Below are 14,933 nucleotides of genomic sequence, written 5' to 3'. Positions count from 1 at the left end.
TAGACCTTGAGCAAATTATTTGACTGGTTTCCAACCCCATTCACCTATTTGTAAATAATCTTTGTATTACAAAGTTGGTTTACTTATTTGTAAAGCATTTTGAAATCCTTGGAAGGAGCTATAATGCAACATAGTACCAATTTCAGCCTTTTCTAAACCCAACTGGAGAGAGAGAGAACACCATAGTTATAGTACAGGAATTTTTTGTTTGGAAACTGTTCATTCTTCAATAAAGACATTGAGCCAAGTTTTGCTCAGTTACACAGTGTGAATACAAACTAGTGGAGTAGCTCTGTATTTACAGTGCAGGGCTGAAAACAAAATTCAAGACATAATCTGCAGTTAGATAGTACAGAGAAAATTGCAGTTATGGCTGAATTTCTAGTGGAATACAACGTGGCTGTTGAACCTGCTACTACCATGCTGCAAGCTGTGCTGTGCCCGGATGGGAAGGGGTTCTGGCAGGTGGGTGAGGAGAAAGGTGCCCACTCCCTGCCAACCCTCAGACATCAATTTTCCTTGTTTCACAAACAGAAAACTGGGGCACACACTGCAGGAAAGGAGAACACGAGAGTCTGCTGTTTTCTCTCAGTCTCAGCCCCTTTCCTATACTATCTACTACTCGATTCTTTTCAAGTCTATTTATCACCCCTGGGCAATCCCACCCCTCTTTCTTGCACCCACACGTCTCTTTTCTCCTCTTCCTCGTGATGAGTTTTCTGTTCTCTGTTTTTTCTGTTTCGTGTCTTGCCATAATTTTCTTTCACTCATTTTTTTCTTCTGAACTTTATTTTCTTCTTTTCTGCCTTCCCACCACTTCTTCCTAGCTCCCCCCTACTGACTTGAAGCTTGCCCCCCCCCCCGCCCTTACTCCTCTCTTCTGCCCACCATTTGGCACCCTCGCCCACAAAGGCCTTAGGGACCCTGAGAATTCACCTGTCACCAGTCTCGCCCTAGTGCCTCACCCCCCAGCTCTAGCAAAGGCAGAGGCGCTGAGAATGCTGGTCGAATAAAAGCTATTACCTCCCACACCTGGTCTCTACCCTGGGACTCAGGGGGCTACAACAACCCTGCGGACAGAGCCAGCCCAACAGGCTTTCGTGCCTACACCCTTCCACCCAGCCAGCTGTAGCCGGTTCATCCCCTTCCCCACCTTTCCTTCCTCCTCCCCTCCCGAGCCAGTCCCTCCACCCTTCCTCAAGAGAGGGCCTCCCCCTCGTGCAGTAACACCGCACCCAGCTCGTCTGGCCGAGCGGCCCCGGACCTCCCCCGAGCAGCCGCATCCGCAAGCCGCATCCGCACCCTGCCCTAAGGCTCGTCCCGTCCCCGGCCCAGCCCGGCCTGCGCACACACTCCCCGCCCGGGGCCTGGCTAACACACGCAGGGCTGAGTCACCGGCTCACGTGTCTCTTCCACTGCCTGGAACCAGTGAATCCCCAGCCGGCTGCAGGGTAAGAAACCAGCTTGCGGTGAATTTGTCCCAGTCCGAGAGCGGGGCAGGGGGATGCTCATTGGCTCCGAGAAACGGGGCTAAGGGGAGGTCCCTGCGCCACGGGCTGGCGACCGATCAGGTGCCTGCGATCTGCCCCCCTCCAGTGTATTAGAAACGTGCAGCTTGGGCTGGTCCTGACCGCCTTGGCCTGTTCTCCCGCCCGCCCCCGCATGGCTAGGGGGGAGATGGAGGAAGCAGTGCCGGAGCCTCTCCCACCAGCCCCCAGGGCGGGGAAGCTGCTTCGCAATAGCCTGCCCATGGCAAGTTCTTCGCAGCCTTCCAGGGAGAGCCCTGGATGCAGTTTCTCCTCCTCTTTCCTTACGATTTGTCTCCTCGACTTTCCCCCGCGGGCAGAAGCAAAACGTGTCCACACTTAAAACGGCAGCAGTTAAACATCACAACGTAAGGTTTCAGAGTAGCAGCCGTGTTAGTCTGTATTCGCAAAAAGAAAAGGAGGACTTGTGGCACCTGAGAGACTAACCAATTTATTTGAGCATAAGCTTTCGTGAGCTACAGCTCGATGAAGTGAGCTGTAGCTCACGAAAGCTTATGCTCAAATAAATTGGTTAGTCTCTAAGGTGCCACAAGTATCACAACTTCAGCGTGTGGACAGAGGCCAGAGAGCCTGTCTGTGCTGCAGCAAATACCTAATGGTGGGGCAGTGGCATGATTCATGAACATATAGTTATTTGTTTTAATTAAAACATAGTTTAGTTCCACCTATGGGACAAGACACAGTTTGTTTTTAATCTGTGTCTGAAGAAACTCAGTTGTTATCGTATTTGTTAAAGTTGATTGAAATTGGGAAAAATTCATGTTTTAATGAAAAATTGCTGCTATTTTAATGAAAGAAGGGGTTTTTTTCATTAATTTCCTACCCTTCCTTTTTTTTTTTTTTTTTAAATAAGCTCTAATGTGTCCTGATCTCCGTTGGGGAGGGGGGGGATTTTTTGAAGATTGAGGCAAATACCTACAATGTTGGGGAAAAAGTAGAAACATAGTCTTTTGCTTTAAATTCATTTTTAGTGGAGAATTAGACAAAGCAGAATTGCAAAAGTTAAGAACATAAGAACGGCCTTACTGGGTCAGACCAAAGGTCCATCTAGCCCAGTATCCTGTCTTCCGACAGTGGCCAGTGCCAGGTGCCCCAGAGGGAAGGAACAGAACAGGTAACCATCAAGTGATCCATCCCCTGTCACCCTGTCCCATCTTCTGGCAAACAGAGGCTAGGGACACAGTCCCTGGCCATCCTGGCTACTAGCCATTGAAAAGTTATAGAAGAGTCAGTACCTTTGGAAACCTGAATGTGTCCCTGCTGTCAGTTAAAGGGCCTAATCATACATTTTAGAGTTTGTGTAGAACTACCATAGCAGGGCACAGTTTTATATCATGGTTTGGGGATTTGTGTGTGTATATATGGGACAAAACCATGTTTTAACAATAGTCCTGATCCTGAGCAACAACTCTGATTTGTAGTGTCAGCAACATAGACTATTGAGTTTAAAATAAATTTTAGAATGAAAAGGAATTATAAATGGCTAAATCCTGCAGTCCTTACTCCCCCTGAAATCAGTGGGGGATTTGCCTGCAGGCGTAGGCAGACAAAAGAAATTGGGTAATTTAAATCAATATACAAAAGGATTTTGCAGCATCAGGCCCAGGCTTTGTATATTCTATATTTCACTTTTGATTTCAAAACTCCAGCTCTCGTGTACACATTTGGTTCCATTCTTGGGCTCTGATCCTGCAAAGATTTAGGCACATACTAAACATGATACACTGTGAGTAATCCCAGTAAATTCAATGAGTTCTCACAGTGCATGAAGTTAAGCAGATGTGTAAGTTTTTGGAGGACTGGGACCTTAATTTGGTGTGGTCTGCTCAACAGAAACAGATCTCAGATGAGATGGAGATTTAAGTACCTTTCACCAGCTACTATATTGGATGTCTTACTGTATTGCAATTAATAAATCCACTGGTGGGAAAACAAGGAGGAGGTCACCCACCGGTTGTCTTGACTGTCTCTGGTTTGTGAATTTGGAATAAGAGGACTATAGTGTCTATTCCTGCAAGCTCCTTAACCTTTGTTTGTTCCAAATTTAGAAATAAGAGGCTACTGAAGTTTATTATATAACATCTGTAAGGTTGGTGTAACCAATCTACTAGCTGTTGTATCTTATTTATGTGAATTTGTTAATGTGTGAGGAAGGTAAACGGAAGTTAATATTCCTGATTTCCATATGGTACAAATGCTCGTTTGTTAGTTTCACCTTTGTTCTGCGTAACACAGGGCATTTAGTTTTTGAAAAATCACTACCTGGAGCCTTGATTGCACTTGTTTTGTTTTTCAGTTTGTAACCATGGAGAAACTGAGTAATGCAAACACCCATTTTGCTCTAGATCTGTTTAGAAAGTTGAATGAAACCAACGCAACAGGAAATATCTTCTTCTCGCCAGTCAGTATTTCTGCTGCACTGGCCATGGTCCTTTTAGGGGCCAAAGGTAACACAGAGACACAGCTGCTGAAGGTCAGCAAAAAATTTCTTTCTTGTATAGATTTTTAATATTACAGAAAATAAGTTTTAACAGAAAAAATATAAGAATTCATTGACCCTTCATATTGTTTCCCACTTAATTCAGTCACTGATTAATTTGATCAAAACCTCTGGAACCAAATTATTTTTTAATTCGTTTTCATGCCTTTTGATGCTAAGATCAGGGCTGCCCCAGGCCCCCAGTTCGAAAGAGCCCACAAACTGAGTGGTGTTGCAACCTAGTATGCCAGGTCACAATGCCTGGAGAGGGGAGCAAGGCCCAGTCCCACAGGACAGGAGTCATCGCTCTGGGGGTGAGTGCAGGGTGGGCTCACTCTCCACTCCCCCCCCCGATAATTTTTTTTTGGAAGGGAGAAGAGCCTCTGTTTCAGATTTTGCCCAAAGCCCCTGTGCGACTCTGACAAAGAGATCTGTGATTTTGTAATACATAATGTTACGCATACTGCTGCCATGTTAAAAAAAAACAAAAACAAAAAACTCAACTCACCTCCCCCTCCTTAATTTTAAAGTATCAGAACTATGATAATGCATGATGACAATGTCTTAGCATGAGATCATGAATTTTGTAAAATGACGGGATTGTTATCTCCCACAAGACACATACAAAAAGAAAAGGAGTACTTGTGGCACCTTAGAGACTAAGGTGCCACAAGTACTCCTTTTCTTTTTGCGAATACAGATTAACACGGCTGTTAATCTGAAGACACATACAACAGATGTGAATCTTATTTTAATTCCCCTCACAGTTAATGTTGTTTGCAGTGGTGGTGTAGCCATGTTGGTCCCAAGATATTAGAAAGTCAAGGTGGGTGAGATCATATCTTTTATTGGACCAACTTGTGTTGGTGAGAGAGACAAGCTTTTGAGCTATAGAGAGCTCTTCTTCAGGTCTCGGAAAGGTACAGTTACGCTAAACAATCTGTTCCAGCTTGTATTTAAGTAGTTAACACATCTTTCAAGGGACCATTCAAGGTGAAGTGGCCCATTAATACCCCTGCAGTCATAGGACAAAAAATGGACTGTTAGTGGATTACATCTTGGTGTAATAAACCATAAATCCTGACCTCTCAGTCCCCATCCTCAAACAAAACCTGCACAACACCTTCCAAAGACAAGCCTGGAAGCTTAAATTCATAACTTTGCCAGACACCAAAAATCATGATCTTAATAAAGACACTGGATTTATGGTTTATTACCGCAATCTGTAAGCCACTAGCGTCCCCTTTTTATTCTATGACTACAGGGGTATTAACGGGCTGCTTCATCTTGAATGGCCCCTTAGAATATGTGCTAACTATTTATGCTAAACTACCTGTTTTATCTTAAAAAGAAAAGGAGGACTTGTGGCACCTTAGAGACTAACCAATCTCTAAGGTGCCACAAGTCCTCCTGTTTTTTTGCGAATACAGACTAACACGGCTGCTACTCTGAAACCTGTTTTATCTTGTATTTGGCTGTGACACTGAATACCTTTCCCAGACCTGAAGAGCTCTGTGTATCTTGAAAGCTTGTCTCTTTCACCAACAGAAGCTGGTCCAATAAAAAATATTCTCACCTACCTTCTTATTCAGAGTCAAGTCATTACCAGTCTCATATCAAAAATGATCTGAATGAGATCAGCCACAATAGTAATATGCAGCGCGTTGTAGACTAATATTTTCAAAAATTGGTGCCTAATGTTCTAAATAAGGCCCAGATTGGAGATTATTTCCTTTTCAGCACACCATTTAAGTGCTTAAGTCTTGAAGGCCTTAAACACATGCTTAACTTTAAAGGCTTACTGTATTTTGTGTTTTCTCTGTATTTGCTATATTTTGCGCCTGATAGCCCTGATCCAGACCCCACAGAAATCAATGGAAAGACTCCCTTTGAGTTCAATGGGCTTTGATCAGGCATTTCCACATAACTTTACATTAGCCATATTTTTTAATAACAAAAGCTTTAAGGTGTTCAATTTTGTTTTATTACTGTGGCTGGCCCCAATTCTAGTGAAATCAATGGGAGTACTGAGCAGGGGTTAACACTGTTGAATATAAGCAAGGGTTGAAGAATTGAGCTCTTTGTGTTCAGCCTTTATCAAATTCAGCCTGTGAACAAGCTGGAAACTGCATTAACTAGTGCAGTGAAGATTTCCTGTAGGTTAAATTCTGGTTTTAGAGATGGGAGATTTCAAAATTAGTATTTATTAATTTTAAATTACAAAAAACAATTCTGGATGGCAGTGTTGGTACTAATTTTACGTGGGATTTATTGCTTAAAAGTGATTCAGCTATTCATGGTTTTCTGTTTTATTGGAATGTCACATGCAGTTGTAAAAGGGTATGTTTGAATTCACTCTGCTGGGGGTCACAATATATTTGTTTAAGAATATTGTCTCCTTTGTATTGTTGGCTTTAGGGGGGGCTCTTTTAGGTTATGAGGCAGTATTGAGTTATCCATTAGAACAATAAAACTATTTAATCACTACATGTCAGACCTGAACTTTGTACAGAAACTAACAGCCAAACCCAGGTTGAACCTATTCAGAGTAGAAATAGCATGAAAAGGGGCTAAAAAACCTACACTAAGACAACTTTCAACATGCTAATCTGTGATACTTTATGTTCTAATTCAAAGTACTTTGTAATATTTGTGAAAATACATTACAGCCATCATTGGGGGGGCAGAGAATCTTGTGGGAAAGGTTATAGCTACCAAAGATTTTAAGTTGCATGTGGATATTTGTTTCTGTGGGTCATGGACCCATTTCATAGTGCCTTAATACTGCATCTTTTCACCTATACTAAGCAGATTGAAACTCCCTAGGACACCTAGGCCTGATGCAAAGCCCATTGAAGTCAATAGGAATCTTTCCATAGAGTTAAATGGGCTTTGGATCAGGTCCCTTTGGATCAGGTCCCATGTCCTACATGTGGACTCTGGTTTAGTTTAGCTTTATCCAAATATTTCTCTGTGCATTGAAGATCCTTGGTACACTCTCATTGGCCCATCTAGATTCAGGTAGATCTCTCCATAATGCATATATCCTGTTGAGTAACTTGTCTCTGAGAAGTACTTGTGGCATAAGCTTTCGTGGGGGGCCGTCAGGGAACAGGGGTTTGGATGGAGCAGGAGTCCGGGGGGCCCGTCAGGGGTCCAGAAGCAGTGGGAGGAGGGTTTAATGGGGGGGGCCGGGCCATTCCCCCGTCCCCTAATTGGCCCGCTATACAATTGCCAAAACCCGATGCGGCCCTCAGGCCAAAAAGTTTGCCCACCCCTGCACTAGCTGAAGTTTTCAAATAGCTTACAATCAGAAGGCAAGCAGTGGTTGTTTGTTTTTCCTCCTGACTCCAAGGGCCTGATCATTCAAACACTTACCAAGTATTCTGTATTAATTGATAATTTCTTTTAATCCAGACCTTTCATTTTGATGTTGTTGAAGAGCTTCATTCAAGATTTCAGACCCTGACCTCTGACATAAACAGAAGTGGAGCTTCCTATCTGTTGAAGCTTGCCAGTCGGCTTTATGGAGAGAAGACCTACAGTTTTTTAGCAGTAAGTTCATGCAGAAGCTCATGTGACAGAATTCCTGTAGAATTTTTCAAAACTCAATCATCAGTTACTTCCCATTTCTGTTAGGGCCTGGTCCTGCCCCTCTTGAAGTCAGTGGCAAAACTCCCACTGGAACCGGATTTATATAATACCTTAATACAATTTGGAATTAATTTAGTAAACTGCATAACTGCCATGTTATTGATTTGATTCCAAGCAGAATAAGTTAATGATTTGCATATTTATGAGGTAAAAATTTTGAGGTCAGTTGAAGGACCCACAAGGCAAACTATTTTTGGCTACAAATTTAGCATCCTGTTTTGGGAAGTAGCAGTCTGATATCCAGTTGTGCTTCTGGCTCTCAAACTGATAAATCTGTAAATATGAGGGGGCATGGGGGAAGAGGGAGATTTTTAAGGGCACAAATGGTTTTCAGTGGGGCTTGTGCTGCTATGTCACGGAGGTATTTTTGAAAATTCCACCCACTAGCTATATCAGTGGTACACCACCTGATGTACTTTAAAACCAACATATCTTCAGTTGGTGAAATTCGCCTACATGAGGGCTGATGGCCACTTATGTCCCACTTACACTCTCAGTGGGAGTTCACTAGTGCCTAGGCTTGTATGGGCCTGTTGCACGGGGGTGAACGTCAACCAATTTAAAAAAAGTCTAAACACTGAAACATCAGTAATAAGTAATCAGTTCATATTTGTGCATGATGGAAGCATTGAAATATTAGCATTGTTCACCTGTATCTGTCAGAAACAAAAATAATAAAATGGAAGATCAGTTCATCCAACCCTTGAGACAGACAGATTCTTTAGCTGACCTAAGTTAGTGTTGTTTCATTAGGCTCTAAATAGGCTTGGCAGAATTTTATTTTTATTTTTTTATAATTTTGGCAGATAATATTTTTAAACATTTTTTCCTTTATATTTATCAATTTAAATTTTTAGTTGTTAGAAATTATAGGGGGGTTCTAACAATGGGCGGATCAGACAGTAATGCTTTAATGACAGTAGAGATTCAAAAAGTTAAGCTACATAACAGTTAAAACACAAATTGTCAACATCATATGTCAAAATATACAAACCAAAGATCCTTAAATCAAACTCTAGCAAGCAGCATTTTTTGTACTGTGCCTATCCGTAAATTTCAATTATTATTGATGGAAATGTCTTTTCATCAGTTTGTATATGTAGGATGAAATAGATGTTTACCGACAAGTACTGAAAAAAGTCTAATTCTTCCAAACATAGCTATAAAGATATCTATGTGCAATGAAAGCTATTCTTTCTGACTGTGTATTCTAGGACTTCTTGACTAAGACTCAGAAATTATATGCAGCTGATTTGGCTACGGTTGATTTTCTACGTGCTTCAGATGAAGCAAGGAAACAAATTAACCAGTGGGTAGGGGAGCAGACTGAAGGTAAGAGATTTTGGTTAGTTAAATAAATCTTTTTGTGGCTACTCAATAGGAATATGTCCTCATTTTCTGCTGCCATTAGAATTGTTCCATCTTGTTATGGGATATCCAATAACATGGCTGGTAAAACCAGAGAATGCATGAGCATGGTGTTTATGGCAGCTAGATAACTCAAAAGACATTTGCATTTTCATACATTAAGGCCAACAATTGTTGCCTAAATATGGATTTAGGAGCCTAAGTTTAGGCATCTGGTTTTGAAAATCTTGGTCTTATTATAGATTTCTAAATCATGTAGCCCTAATTTTTGGGTGCCCAACTGCAGGTTCCTTAAAGAAGCCCTGTTGCCAGATGGCATATGCTCACCACTTTCTGAAAATGAGGCCCCTTTAAGTTGTCTTGAGTTGAGCACCCAAAAATTGAAGCATTTCTGAAAATTTAGGCCGTAAGGGTTTACACTTTTGTGAAATTATATATGGACTGTTACGATATGCAGCATAATGAAGTACAGTACAATAGAGAATGGCACTTAAATATATTGTATTTGAATCAGGGAAAAATATCAGAAATCTTTTCTTGAATTAAGGCAGTGGATTTTTTAAAATGTAAATATGTATAGTGTAAAATAATGTTGTAATGATTTTTTATTTCTTTGAAGGTAAAATCCCCAACCTGTTGTCTGAGGGCTCAGTTAGTAATATGACCAAACTAGTGTTGGTGAATGCTATTTATTTCAAAGGAAATTGGGCTGAGAAATTTAAAGAAGCAAACACGACACAAATGCCATTTCGATTAAATAAGGTAATGTAGATACATTCTGTTATCTTTTTGCTTGTAGAATATCTATAAAGGGAAGCTGTCAGGTAATTTAGGCCCCAAATTAAAGTTTTTGTAAAAAATTTTAAAATTACAAACCAAATATGAATAGAAGCATTTTCATGTTTTTGTTTTTGTTTTTTTTAAATGTGTTCAAACAGTTTTTTGTTTGGATATATAAACATTTTCCTGCAGTCAGTGGGCTAGACTCTGTGTTTCACTGCTCGTCCATTTTCTGCAGGAATGGAAGAGTGGAGGAAAATGTGGCATGTAGGTACATTTGCCTCTCCCATACTCTGTCTATGGTGAGGGACCTGTTTTCTCCAAATACAATTTAGTGTAGCTTTAAATTATGCTTTTAATGCCTCCCTGGAAGCAGTTATGCTATCTGAGCGTAGCTGAATCACCATATACTTTGACCAAGGCTTCTTTTCTTGTCATATATGCCCCTTATGCCAGGGACTGTGGGAAGAACCATGCTAGGGTTGCTAATTTTGCTTGAACGTATTCCTGAAGGTTTCCTCACATGACAATAATCTTTAATTAAAGATGAATTCCTGGAGATTCCAGGACAGTCCTGGAGGGTTGGCAATGCAGAGCAATCTATTAGTTCTACAGTGCCTGGGGATAGCTTTTACACTGGGGATATTTCTCACAGGCTGTTAACACAGTTTGTGGCCCCTCTTGCTATTGGAGGAGCATAGAGGAGTTACAATTGAATGAAGAATCTGGGCTACTTTCTACAATCGAAGAAGGAAGCATTATGCTAGGCAAGAGAAACGAAAAGCAAAACTGAACATAATAATTCTTAGCATTTACATAGTACCAGGTCTTCAAATAATTGTTAATAAATCCAGCATTAGTGAATCTGACCTGTGTGTATTTTCATTGCCTAAGATGACGGAGGTGGGCAGAGAGAGTAAACCATACAGTGAAAAGTAATTTAGATTTTAAAAGTCAATTTTAATCTAAGGTATTGTTAACATAGGTAAAGAAATCTGAGTTTTAATTTGTCAGTCTTCTTTTAATTTACAAAAAATATTAATTAAAAAAATTTTCTTTATTTTTTGTAAACCATCCAGAATGAAAAAAAGACAGTGCAAATGATGTATCAGAAAAATACATTTCCTTTTGGATACATCTCTGAACTGAAATGTTGTGTGCTAGAGCTTCCCTATGACGGAAAAGAACTTAGCATGATCATCTTGTTACCTGATGACATTGATGATAACTCCACTGGACTCCAGCAGGTGATTTATACAAGCCAATCTCAGTTTCTGCTTGGATGGCATTTCACAGTTTTACTGTAATATAGAACCTTGTTTTTAGTCTGCCTCTCACCCATTCAAAAGCCCACAAATTGTAACCTTCAACATTATGCCTTCACCTCTTTGTCCTTCCAATAGAACAGTAAAGAATTAATCACAAAAGGGGAAAATCCTGCTGTTTCCATCACCATCCTCTGATAGTCCTTAAGTACTTTCATTGTTTATTTTAGAAGTGTAGTAGGAGTTTTACTAATCAAATAGAATGATGTAGGGCCAGTTTCCAGTGGTGCATCTGCTATCCAAAGCGGTGCATCTGCTTTGTGTCACGCTGTTGGAGGAATCTGGCTGTGGAGACTAACTATCCACAAGAGGGTCAGTTCTGAGTAGGGGAATCTTCTCAAGTTGAGTGGATGCTATGCTAGTCCTCTCCCTTCTGGTGGCATGGGGGGTTTGCCCGGAGTCAGTGGCAGATTAATGATTTTGCCGCCCCGGCCCCATATGAACTTGTTTTAGTTTTTTTTACAAATTCATTTGAACCCACCGGCAGCTCCTCGCGGCCCCCCCAGCTCACCTCCACTCCGCCTCCACCTCCTCCCCCGAGCGCGCCGCTGCCACTCCGCTTCTACCCCCTCCCTCCCAGGCTTGCTGGAAACAGCAGTTTCCCACGGCAAGCCAGGGAGGGAGGGGGTAGAAGCGGAGCGGCGGCGCACTCGGGGAAGGAGGCGGCGGTGGAGCAGAGGTGAGCTGGGATGGGGAGCGGTTCCTCTTCCTCCTTCCCCTCCCCCCCCCCGGGTTACTTCCTGGGGCCCACCCCATGCCCCAGCTCACCTCCGCTCCGCCTCCTCCCCTGAACGCGCCACCGCTCCGCTTTTCCCCTCTCCCCCCAGCGCTTTCGCGCAGCAAGCCTGAGCAGGAGGGCGAAGGAGGGGAAACATGGCACGCCTGGGGGAGGAGGCGGGGCCAGGGATTTGGGGAAGGGGCTTAGTTGAGGCAGGGCCGGGGGCGCGCGAGCACCCACCGGAGCCAGGTCAAGTCGGCGCCTATGGCTATTATACATTTGCTGCCCCTGCAAATTTGCCGCGCTAGGCCTAGGTGATAATATGCCGCTGCCCGGAGTAGGGCAGAAGTTTCCGTACACTCTGCTGATGGTCAGTTCAGTCCTTTAGAAATCCATTGGCAGCCACTGTTACTTACAGCAGCCTTCACTTTGTCAAAATGCTGCAGAAGCTTTAACCAATTAATTAATCCTCAGAACTGAGCCAGGAGGTAGTTGACAAAGTCTATATTTACTTTACTTTGTATACATATATCATTATAGACCATGTTTTCAATATTGCATTTTACATGTTTTTGGAAGAGAAATACTTTTACACTCTCTGCACAATTTAATGATGTCTGTGCTTGTAATTCCAGCTAGAGAAGCAGCTCACCTTAGAAAAGCTCCAGGAATGGACACAGCCACAAAATATGCATCCCACTGATGTTCATGTGCATCTGCCTAAATTTAAGATGGAAAACAGCTATGACCTTAAATCAGATTTATCAGGTCTGGGCCTGCAGGATATATTTGACAGTGGCAAGGCTGACTTGTCTGGAATGTCAGGCTCACAAGACCTCTTTCTATCTGAAATTGTACACAAGTCTTTCATAGAAGTGAATGAAGAAGGCACAGAAGCTGCAGCTGCCACTGCTGGCATTGCTGTGTTCTGCATGCTTCTGGAAGAGGATTTCAATGCTGATCACCCTTTCCTTTACTTCATCCGTCACAACCCAACACAAAGCGTACTTTTCTTTGGCAGGTGTGCTTCTCCATAAAAGAAGACAGAGCTACAGTTGAGGACCTGATCCTATTTCCACTTAAACCAGTGGGAACCTGTAGTTAAGTTCTTACTAATTTTCATTTTAATTCTGCATTTCACAATAGAATGACTACTCAGAAATTGATACCTAAGATCCTTCCTGGGCTTTTTTGCCAATTCCTTAGCACTGATATCTGTTTGTGTACAGTAAAATATGCCTTATGCAATGACTCACAGGGCTGACAAAGTCTGGTTGCTCAGCACGGTTGATCTTCTGATAGAGGTGGACCAGAATTGAACATAGTACTTTTGAGGATTCTTTAAGGCAGTTACTTGAGTCAGAAAATTCCCTAAAGTATGAACATCCTCTTGTGTGGGTTTTGCAATATTATTGTGAACTGGCAGTGTCTTCCCTTTGGTGTAATTCCCCTCTCTGCTGACTTTGATCCAGTACTTCAATGTGCTTGCTCAGCAGGATAAGTTTGCAAGGCTTTTCCTTTCTTAGAGTCTCTTCTTTTAGAGGCCTTTGAACATAATGCTGTTTGGCATCAGAAGGCACTCAACAGCCGAATGGGCCTTATTATGTTTTGGGATAAAAGGTCAATTAGCATTTCTCTAGAGACACTTTCTTTTCTTTGAGAAAGCATTAAGCTGTTTTAAACACGTGCAACCCTTACAATCACTGTTTCAGAACTCTAGTATGATATTGCTTCTGAATGAGGAGGCGGAAATGGGACAGGCAATTTCTTAATGGTTTTTTAAGAAATCTTAACACTTCTGTACATTTTAAACAAAAATTTTAAAACTGTTGTATCCGTTTAAAATGTATGGAGATTTTGAGAGGTCTTGAAAGATTTTTCAGATAGTTGAAACTAACTTTCCAAAAGGGCATGAAGTCTTGGCCTAAAACTATCATAGCAACACAGGAAGGATTCCTGCTTTCCAGGGAACTGCTTTGTCGGTGTTCCAAATGTCTTAAGTGCACTTTATGTATATTAATGCTACAGTGAGTTCTGGCCCACGTGGCTGGCTGGCTGCCTACTGCCCCTTTACAAGCTGATTTTTGCACCAAATAACAGTTTGACTTCTAGGAACTGGTGTACTTATGTACTCGTAATGTCCTGCTGTTGCTTCCTGTTAGTATTAATAGCCTGTATAATTTCATGTATATTCTGCGCAGTTATGTCTATGCATTAACAGTATAAGCTCAGTTATATTCTGTATCCCTAATTCTGTATTCCTTTGTGAACCTCACTATAACTTTGCTTTGGAACTACAAATAAACGGTTGTATTTAAAAAAAAAAAAAGTATCTTTTTGTCCACAGCAGGCAATTTTATGCACAAAATGTGGCATTTGACAGCACAAAAACGGTTGTATACCTAAGTGATAACAGTAAGCAAGTGGGTTGGTGGGTGTGGTTTGCTATATAAGTTCTCCTTTTGCATTTTCAGAATAGTTGGCTACTGGGCAACAGCCTGTTGCAATGGGAGAGGGAGAGCAGAGAGCTGGAGATTAACCCTGGGAAGGGGAGGGCAGAAGTGTTGAGAGAACCAGGAGCCGCTGTACTACCTGTGGGCTAAATGCACCCCTGTAAATATTTGGAATGATGCCTGGAACTGAAGGAGTGATTGGTGGGCAGAACACTGATGCTGGCAGCTAAACCGACTCATTCTGTGGGTCAGGAAATTATGGTGTGGGTGTTCAGGAAACTGGCACTTCCTTAAATAATTTTTTAACTTCCTCTGGAAGTTCGTAAGACTAACTGTCAATGTAACAGACTGCAGCTAATACTTTTGAGAACTTAAAAGCAACGTGGGGAGAACAACTAACTGTTTAACAGTATAGTCTCCGCATCAGTAAAAAATAAGGTTGAATCTGTTACTAACATCTTGGTTTCAAAAGCTGTGGTTTGTTTGAACCAGATCAGAGGAGGAGCTGCTAGAATCTTTGTATGTAGAGTAGTCCAGATATGAGGGGCTATGGAAGGCCACATTGGACAGTATGGATCTGTAAGCACAATGACCTATCCCTGAAGATTT

The 14,933-nt window shown here is 41.9% G+C and overlaps 1 protein-coding gene across 1 annotated transcript; it reads left to right on the top strand.

The window, feature by feature from the left end:
- Window positions 1-1,195: 1,195 nt before the first annotated feature.
- Window positions 1,196-14,382, top strand: LOC141982671 (leukocyte elastase inhibitor-like). Its single transcript, XM_074944956.1, has 7 exons — window positions 1,196-1,451; window positions 3,844-4,020; window positions 7,444-7,581; window positions 8,895-9,012; window positions 9,668-9,810; window positions 10,908-11,075; window positions 12,507-14,382. Exons 2-7 carry the CDS (start codon window positions 3,853-3,855, stop codon window positions 12,906-12,908), a joined length of 1,137 nt encoding a protein of 378 aa, XP_074801057.1. The 5' UTR covers window positions 1,196-1,451; window positions 3,844-3,852; the 3' UTR covers window positions 12,909-14,382.
- The last annotated feature ends 551 nt before the right edge of the window (window positions 14,383-14,933 follow it).

This window comes from Natator depressus, chromosome 2 (genome assembly GCF_965152275.1).
Source record: "Natator depressus isolate rNatDep1 chromosome 2, rNatDep2.hap1, whole genome shotgun sequence".
NCBI lineage: Eukaryota > Metazoa > Chordata > Testudines > Cheloniidae > Natator > Natator depressus.
Note: the sequence above shows the minus strand (reverse complement) of the source record. Positions and strands in the feature narration are given on the sequence as shown.

Bases quoted from the DNA above. Each gene is read 5' to 3' on its own strand.
- LOC141982671 (XM_074944956.1), top strand. From the start codon at position 3,853: ATGGAGAAACTGAGTAATGCAAACACCCATTTTGCTCTAGATCTGTTT. The intron at 7,582-8,894 runs GTAAGTTCATGC...TGTGTATTCTAG, and splicing joins AGACCTACAGTTTTTTAGCA to GACTTCTTGACTAAGACTCA. The intron at 9,013-9,667 runs GTAAGAGATTTT...ATTTCTTTGAAG, and splicing joins GGTAGGGGAGCAGACTGAAG to GTAAAATCCCCAACCTGTTG.